This window comes from Pelodiscus sinensis, chromosome 8 (genome assembly GCF_049634645.1).
Source record: "Pelodiscus sinensis isolate JC-2024 chromosome 8, ASM4963464v1, whole genome shotgun sequence".
Classification (NCBI taxonomy): Eukaryota; Metazoa; Chordata; order Testudines; family Trionychidae; genus Pelodiscus; species Pelodiscus sinensis.
In genome coordinates this window covers 71,943,082-71,951,748 of record NC_134718.1, presented here as the reverse complement: position 1 = coordinate 71,951,748, position 8,667 = coordinate 71,943,082, and the positions used below count along the sequence as shown (strand labels likewise).

General features: G+C 48.1%; 1 protein-coding gene across 1 annotated transcript; it reads right to left on the bottom strand.

Moving 5' to 3' along the window:
- Positions 1-1,158: 1,158 nt before the first annotated feature.
- CALHM3 (calcium homeostasis modulator 3) lies at positions 1,159-8,057 on the bottom strand. The gene is made up of 3 exons (XM_006120870.3): positions 7,167-8,057; positions 3,656-3,911; positions 1,159-2,023 (listed from the first exon to the last, which is right to left on the bottom strand). The coding sequence occupies exons 1-3, from the start codon at positions 7,451-7,453 to the stop codon at positions 1,544-1,546; spliced, it is 1,023 nt and encodes a 340-aa protein (XP_006120932.1). The 5' UTR covers positions 7,454-8,057; the 3' UTR covers positions 1,159-1,543.
- Positions 8,058-8,667: the final 610 nt, after the last annotated feature.

Below are 8,667 nucleotides of genomic sequence, written 5' to 3'. Positions count from 1 at the left end.
TGGCTAGGAGAGAGCTGAAGGTCTTGTCTAGATCCCATTGGATTTCCTGTGAGATTCCCCAGGATGCTCATTCCAGCACCAACGTCTACAAACCCAGCAGGGCCACCGTGATTCCCTTGCAAGGACTCCTCCCCGCCATCGAAGCCTGCTATGGGGCCTACACTGAGGGGAGGGAGACGTTTCCCTCTCCACCCGCAATTCCACCCACCCACAGGGGAATCTGCCAGACTTGGAACCTATGGGGATAAAGAGGGAGCTGTTGACTGCTTCTGGGCCTGCGTGAGGGGTGACATGGGGCAGAATAGGATACAAGTGGCTCCCAAGAGAGAACAGACGGGGGATATAGAGGTGCCCCTTCAGTCTCTGTCCTGTTCAGCATCCCTGGCCTTTGAGGGGGAGCTGAAGTACTCTTGCTGCAACCTCTCTGGGGCTGGAAGGAAGTGAGGGAGGGAGGAGAAGAGGCTGCCCCCAGAGATGTGCCCCCCCCCATGCATGGGAGCGGGATAAAAGACCCAGGAGAAAGTAGAAGTAGAGCAAGTAGCAGCTACCCAAGCAAAACTGGACTCTTCCTAGCGGTGTGTGGGAGGAGTGGTCATTCAGGTAAGCCCCCTTTAACAATGAAAGGAAGATGCAGACGCCGATTGCTCCCCTGGGTAACAGTTATTTACCCTGGGCTCGATAGTAAATACAAGTCATTTTATTACTTCCAAGACAGGGAAGATTCCCACCCCCCTCCGGAGGTCATTCAGCAAGCTGAAATTAATACAAAATTTGCCTGCGGTTTACAGTGGACCAAGAAATGTCAATTGAGCAAAAACTTGCATGATCCTTCTGCCCCCCCGCCAAAGTCTTGGACACATGGTGGGCATGAAAGCCAGACGGGCGAGACAGTGACTGTCAGTGCTGTTTGTGGTATAATGCGTCTCCACCCAGCTCCGTGTTGAATAATTAGCGGATTGTTTTATGTTATATTAAGCAATGCAGGTGATTGCTCTCAATTTTAAATGGCAGGACATTTGATTTTATGAATAACTTGGGAGGTGCTGATTTTCGACTTGCATAACGTCCCTGGTTTTGTTGTTCGTGAAATGAAATACTACGCGCAATTAAACGATGCCAACGTATTTCATGGCTCTTTAATGCACTGAGAAGATGGGGTCAAATCATTAACGTTAGCTAAGCAGCAATGCTCGAGGTGAGCCGTGAGAGGAGAAGGGGGCATATCTTGCGTGCCGCCCCGAACAGCTAGTTGCACCCAGAGTAGGCTACAGTTCTGTAACAAGAGATGCGTTCCCCAGGCAGTTTCATGAGGAGTTGTGGAGGACACCGGCCAGTGCCAGAAAGTTACAAAAACATTTCTCTCTTAACCTTGTCTTCTCTTGCTCATAACCTAGTGAAAGACTTGCCGAGCTCGGGCCAGTTTGCACACTTGCGTATGCACGGCTGTCTAATCGACCGGTCTCTCCGCTGTTGCGACCTGGGACTTACTTCGCTTTTAAGGACAGACGCATTTTGATGCCTCCCCAGGGTGACAGGGCCCCCTTTAAACATCAGTTTGTCGGGAGATTTGGGCCTTTTGTGGCACTTTCCCCCTGTTACTCAGGCTGTCTGCCCAGGGCATGGACAGTCTCTCTCTGCCCACCGGCTGATGCTGGGTTGCCTGACTCACATCCAGCGGGGGCTTGTGGTAGTACCATGATTTCAAGAGCTTGTTCATCTGCTCCCGGTCTGTGATTCCCCGCAGGTGATCTTCTTCCCCTTCTCCCGCCTCAGCCTCCCTTGGTGCGTTGAAACGCCGCAGTTGGATCTCCTTCTGCATGCTTTCGAAGAAGTGGAGGATGCACTTGTGGGCGAAATCCCGGGCGTGCTCGCAGCAGGTTTCCTCGAAGATCTTTTGCTCGATGTCGATGTAGTTGCTCCAGTAGCGTGTCTGCAGGAAAGCGGCCTGATTGAAGCAGGGTCTGAGCGCACGGGCGAGGAAGGCTACCATGATCAGGATCAGGAGAATACTCCAGCCAAGGGCCTGGGCGATACGGAAAGAAGCAATGAGGCTGAGAGAGTGACTCCGACATTAGTATAATACACTTGCTGTTTGCCTGTATAGCCCTTTGCTCAAACCGAGGCTCTAAGCAGGAGTGAGGAGGTGGGAAGATGTCGGGGTGCAGGGTCTAGCCGAGGGCTGTCCACCCTCCAGTATTGTGCTGAAGTCTCCGGGAGTTAAAGATTAATCTTTAATGAAACATTATGTCATGTGATGAAACCTCCAGGAATACATCCTTGCAAAACTAGCAACCCAATCCTAGCTACAAAATCCAGCCAACTGCACCTTGATGAGTGTACGCTCCGTAGGAAAGTGGGGCTCTTCTTCTAGAGCCCTGTGAATGGCCTAATGGGGATAGGGCATTTTATCCACCCAGCTATAATCTACACAGGTAAGCACAACTGGAGTTCCCCATCAGGCTAGGACTGGAAAGGGGAGGCAGCAGGCGTAGGCCAGGTCTGACAGACCTTTGTCAAGCTTAGTCCATGCAGACCTGCTGCTGTACCTGCCTTTTACCAGGGCTGCCAGGTGACCACTGGAATCCCATAAAGCACGGATGATGTTCAGTGCCCATATTGGGCTGTGTATGTGTGTGTTATTAATGGGATGGATGGAATCTCAGGGGAAAATAAACGCCCCTGATTATCCCCTCTGATGTACATTTACCGCCCCCATTGGCTTCAGGGAGAGTTGCTTGCACAAAGCTGAAGGAATAGCAGGGCCCTAGGAATTCACAGAAATTAGAAGTCAGCTCCATCATCAGTGAATTGTAACCCTGCAAGGAGCTCAAAGCTAAACCAGCTGTAACTTCCTAAGAGAGAAACTGATTAACCCTTGTTTTTCCTCTAGTATCACTCCATCAAATCCCCAGCCTGGTGAGTGATCTGTGTATAGAGCAGGGAACGAACATGCAGAAATCCTTGGGGCTGTCCCTGGCTCTGCCACATATCATTGTACAGACCTTGGGCAAGTCACTTCACCTCTCTGTATCTCTTTCCTTGCAGGGAAGTTGTGAGATTTAAACCTTGTGAAGCGTTTCAACCTCCTTGAGTGGAAAGGGCTTTAGAAGAAGAGCCTCTCACTATTTTTGGTATGAGCATCCTTATTTTTATTATGCATATTTCCAAATCACCATTGCCCCCCAGAATCCTGGGGCCAGCAGCTGACACAAAGCTTTTTCTAGTATCCTCCATAGGGGACTCCAGTAGAAATTACAATGAAGATGGTATCATTCTGAATGTCAGAAAAATGGAGCATAGTCCAGCTTTTAGTTTAGTCCTGTGGTTCTCAACTGGTGGTCCACGGTGACTTTTTCGGTGGTCCACAGGAACGTTGTCCAAAGTCACATGGCGTGAGCAGGCGCCGCCGTTAGGCTGTTTTACGCCACGTTCAAACCAAAATGTTCATTGTCTGCTCTTTTTTATCATGTCTCCAAAAGGAGGTGGTCCACGAAAATTTTTTGATTGGCCTGGTGGTCCGTGGACTGAAACGAGTTGAGAACCACTGGTTTAGTTGATGCCAAAATGCTCCCTGACTCCAGAAGGAATAGGAGCAGGCTCATGCGTCTTTGAGCTTTTCTACAGACCCAGGCTCCCAGAAAAGCCTCCGACTTACTTGTGACCAGCATCTCAGGTACCTGGAGATCGCCTTCCGGGCAGGGTGGTTCTTCATGAGCTCATCATCTTTGCAGGGCACTTTGGAGAGCAAGAGCTGCGTCTGGGCAGGGGTGGCGTTGGCAAACCCCACAAACTTTTCAGGGTCAATGGAGCTGCTGAAAGCACAGATGAAGCATTTCCCATCGAGGAGTGTGACGATGATCCAGATGATGGGAGCAATCATGGCTCGCTGCATGATGGAGGAGCACATGTACCTGTGGGGGGAGAGGGAAGTGTGAACAGGTGTCAGCCGGAGGGCCCTGGAGACGAAGTCTGCCGCAGAAGGGGGTTGACACAGGCAGCAATCCTGTTGTCCAGGAAAGGGGGGGAGGGAGGGTGGAAGAAGGACACTGTTGCCCTGGGACCCAGTGATTCAAAGAAGCCCAGGGCTTCTGGTTGCTGCCTCAGCTACAGTAGCAGCGGCAGCAGCTAGGCGCCCCGGGTCCTTTACATCTCTGTTGGCTGCCTGTGTCATTCCAAGCTGCGCTGTGGGCGGGGGTGGGGGAGCATGGTGTGCTCCGGGCAGGGTGGAGGGATAGCTGCCCCAGCTCCGCCCCTTCCTCCCATGGCCCCGCCCCTGCTGGGAGTGTGGAGCCCAGCAACCCCCCCCCCCGGGCTTGTCCAGGGTCCTGCTGAGGCTGTTGGTGCCCCTTGCCAGGGAATACCATTTAGCCCAGCCGGGCTTTTGACAGCATTGTGACAGATCACGTCCTCTCTGGTCTTAAATCTCTGTGATGATGTTTTCTTACTTAGGAATCTATTGCACAGTCCAAATCTCTTCACACACTCACCAAAGTATTAAGCTCGTGCATGGGTGCTGCGAGGATCTGGTTTTCAAAGTTTCCCCAAGAAGCAAACCAAAAGTGTGCCTGATTAAGGATTCTCTTGCATATGCCATGCCTGGTTCTCGGTCAGCTCCCTCTCTTCCCTTCTGTTCCCTCTCTCTACCCCCTTTCTTCCCCCCTCCCAATTCAGCCCATCTCCAAAATAACACCTCTGCTCTGTCAGCCTTTCCTTGCCTCCATCACCTCACCTCACCTCCCCACAACAAATTAGAGCAGTCCCTGTTGCCTTAGTCTATAAACATCACCTAAATTTAAAAAAATAACAAAACATGCACAGTGTATCAAAATGATCCTACAGTTGTCTTGCTGTAATTTCCCTGAAGAGACGTCAGCATTGCCATTTTCTGTCGTGATGAGGGGGAAGAAAAATCATATTCAAACCCCGTCTGTGCTAAAAACGGCTGTTATTTGTCTATTATATATTAATGCGGTGACGCCCATTGAGCTCCAATTGAGCGTGTAATGCCGTTGGACAGCTTTTAATTATTTATCCCTGGGGCACGCTTCACAAATTTTATTCAGTGTCATGGGCCTCATTCTCCTCTCTTTACACCAGTGTAAATCAGGAGTAACTCCACTGCACTCAGCAGAGATGCAATGGGGCACAAATATGGAGTAACTGATATCAGAATCTGATCTTTTGTGTCATTTTTCCCCTTTAAGCCAGGGAAGTAACGATGGAGGGCATTAGGGGCAGCCAGCAGAGAACTTTCTACACTGTGTAGTCTAAATTTTGCCTTCCTTAGCTTCAGGCCATGCCTGCTTGTGTTATAAATACATTAAGGATTGTAAAGTACTTTGAGCTCTACTGTTGAAAAGAGCTTTATAAGGTATTAGTATAGTTCTCTTTTTCTGGGACTCAGAATTATTCTCTTCCTTCATTCCTTCCACTCAAGGATCTGATAGAGGAGGTATCTGAGCCTTTAGCTATCATCTTAGAAAAATCATGGAAGTCAGGAGAGATTCCAGAAGACTGGAAAAGGGCAAATCTAGTGCCCATCTACAAAAAGGGAAATAAGAACAGCCCAGGAAACTACAGACCAGTGAGTTTAACTTCTGTGCCAGGGAGGATAATGGAGCAAGTCATTAAGGAATTCATCTGTAAACATCTGGAAGAAAATAAGGTGATAGGTAACAGCCAGCAGGGATTTGTAAAGAACAAATCATGTCAAACCAATCTGATAGCTTTCTTTGATAGGTTAAAAAGTCTTGTGGATAAGGGAGAAGTGGTGGACGTGGTATACCTAGACTTTGGTAAGGCATTTGTTATGGTCTTGCATGATCTTATCAATAAACTAGGCAAATACAACTTAGATGGGGCTACTATAAAGTGGGTGCATAACTGGCTGGATAACTGCTCTCAGAGAGGAGTTATTAATAGCTCAGAGTCATGCTGGAAGGGCATAACAAGTGGGGTTCTGCAGGGGTCTGTTTTGAGACCGGTTCTGTTCCATATGTTCATCAGCTATTTAGATGATGGCATAGAGTGTACACTTATTAAGTTTGCAGATGATGCCAAGCTGGGAGAGGTTGCAAGTGCTTTGGAGGATAGGGTCATAATTCAAAATGATCTGGACAAACTGGGGAAATGGTCTGAGGTAAATAGGATGAAGTTTAATAAGGACAAATGCAAAGTGCTCCACTTAGGAAGGAACAATCTGTTTCACACCTGCAGAATGGGAAGTGACTGTCTAGGAAGGAGTACGGCAGAAAGGGATCTAGGGGTTATAGAGGACTACAAGCTAAATATGAGTCAACAGTGTGACACTGTTGCGAAAAAAGCAAACATGATTCTGGGCTGCATTAACAGGAGTGTTGTGAGCAAGACATGAGAAGTCATTCTTCCACTCTGCTCTACACAGATTAGGCCTCAATTAGTTCAGTTCTGGGCACCACATTTCAAGAAAGATATGAAGAAATTGGAGAGGGTCCAGAGAAGAGCAACAAAAATGATTAAAGGTCTAGAGAACATGAGCAATGAGGGAAGGCTGAAAGCACTGGGCTTGTTTAGTTTGGAAAAGAGAAGACTGAGACAGGAAATGAGAGCAGTTTTCAGGTATCTAAAAGGGTGTCACAGGGAGGAGGGGGGGAAATTGTTCTCCTTGGCCTCTGAGGATAAGACAAGAAGCAATGGGCTTAAACTGCAGCAAGGGAGGTTTAGGTTGGACATTAGGAAAAAGTTCCTAACTATCAGGGTTGTTAAACACTGGAATAAATTGCCTAGAGAGGTTGTGGAATCTCCATCACTGGAGATATTTAAGAGCAGGTTAGACAGCTATTTGCCAGGGATGATCTAGACGGTGCTTGGTCCTGCCGTGAGGGCAGGGGACTGGACTTGATCTCTCAAGGTTCCTTCCAGTTCTAGTATTCAATGATTCTGTGGTTTGTATTGTGGTTACTTTGAAGGTCTTCATAGAATCGCTGTGCTATGGGACATGCATAATCTGTTGTAATCATTGTGAAGATCATTAATGAACAGCTGGCATTTAAAGCATTTAAGGGGGAACTTCTAAGGAGCTGAGTTTAGAAGAAAGGTAAGTGTTAGGGAGATAAGGTTGTAACAAGCAAGAGGGCTGGAAGAAAGGCAAAGGAGTCAAAATTGCTCACAAGGGGTGAACCCCTCACCTGATAATGGCCAGATCCTTCTTTCTGCCCCCAGTAGGTCTTTTCCACTCCTCCAGCATCACCAGCGACTGTCTGTTGAGAATGAGACCACAGAGAAAGAGGGCCATGGGAGGCAGAAACATGATCCCCAAACCATACACCATGTTGTACTTGGGCAGGCAGGGGCAGTTAAAGTCAAAGGAGGTGTACATCTTCACACTCGCGAGGGCTAGCAGCCCGCAGATCCCATTCATCACCGACTCAGAATTAGACTGGAAGTATTGGAAGATCATTCGGAACCGATCCATGGCCCTGTATTGGCTGGGGGCTGCTTCCCAAGGGGAAATTCCAAGTTAACTTCAGATTGATGAGGTGTTTGCTCAGGGCAGATGGTCACGTCTCAGTGACCCTTTTCTTGGGTTTTCTGGCTGTGTGCATTACATGCCTCTTGTTTCATTTCAGGGTAGAAAGGCTGCTTAATGCATTAGAGTGGGCAAAGAGACAGGAACGGGAGAGCAGTGCTGCTCACGGTGATGCATGAAACTGTCTCAATGGGACCAGATTCCTTTCTTGTTCCTGTTTCCCTTCCAGGGTAGAATTCTGCCTGACGGCTCCTGGACACAGTCTTTCCAATTCTGTCTGTAGTCCGACACTTCCCTTTCACAGACGGATGCAGGGGCTGGTTCTTTTATTTTTAAGCAGACGGATACAGCCTCAGTGTATTATTTTTTCTCCCCCTATTACATCCACAGGACTTTAAGAGATGCCACACAGAAGCAGCCTGCAAGTATGATACGATTCACAGTCCCAGGTCATGGAACATTAGCTTTGTCCTGTAGAAAGAGTTGTCTCCGGATGCCTAGGAGCCCGTACTGATGGTGTGTTGTTAAATGAGTCATCGCTAGTGATCAAACTAGCTATTCAAATGAGCTTATTTGTGTATACGCCTCCTTCCTGTTGGCTCCTGTGCAGTAGCTCTTAAACTGTCATCTAGTTGCTAGAGAACAGTGGGACTGGAGAGAAGGGTTCAAATCCCAGTTCTGCCAGGGACTTGCTCTGGGGCAAGTCATTTAATTTCTACACCCTGTAACGAGGCACAATCAACCTTCCCCACAGGGGTGTTGCGTCGATTGTTTTCAGATTCTTGGATGGAACTTTGATTCCAGGCATGTCATTTCAACCAGTGGTTTGACTACATGGCATGTGAGTAACAATGAGAGGCCCTGTAGTTTTCAATCTCCATCTGCAGCTCTGTGTTGTATTGTTACTGGTACGTTAATACATGCTGAGCAACGCTGTCTCCTTGCACTCCCTGTCTGTCTGTCTATATCACCTGCTGTCTCTTGTCTTCTACTCTGATTGTAAGTACTTTTGGAAAGGGACTATCTTTTTCTTCTGTGTTTGTACAATACCTAGCAAAGTGTGGTCCATGGCTAGCTCTCCATGATGCTATGCTAAAGCTATCGACTAATACTACTGCAATATGTGCACAGATAGCAAACCGTAGTCATATATATACACT

What these genes read in the sequence shown, in the direction of transcription:
- CALHM3 (XM_006120870.3), bottom strand. Translation starts at nt 7,453, where the DNA reads ATGGATCGGTTCCGAATGATCTTCCAATACTTCCAGTCTAATTCTGAG. An exon ending in AAGGATCTGGCCATTATCAG is followed by an intron (nt 3,912 to 7,166) that starts GTGAGGGGTTCA and finishes CTCCCCCCACAG; the next exon opens with GTACATGTGCTCCTCCATCA. An exon ending in ACCTGAGATGCTGGTCACAA is followed by an intron (nt 2,024 to 3,655) that starts GTAAGTCGGAGG and finishes CGTATCGCCCAG; the next exon opens with GCCCTTGGCTGGAGTATTCT.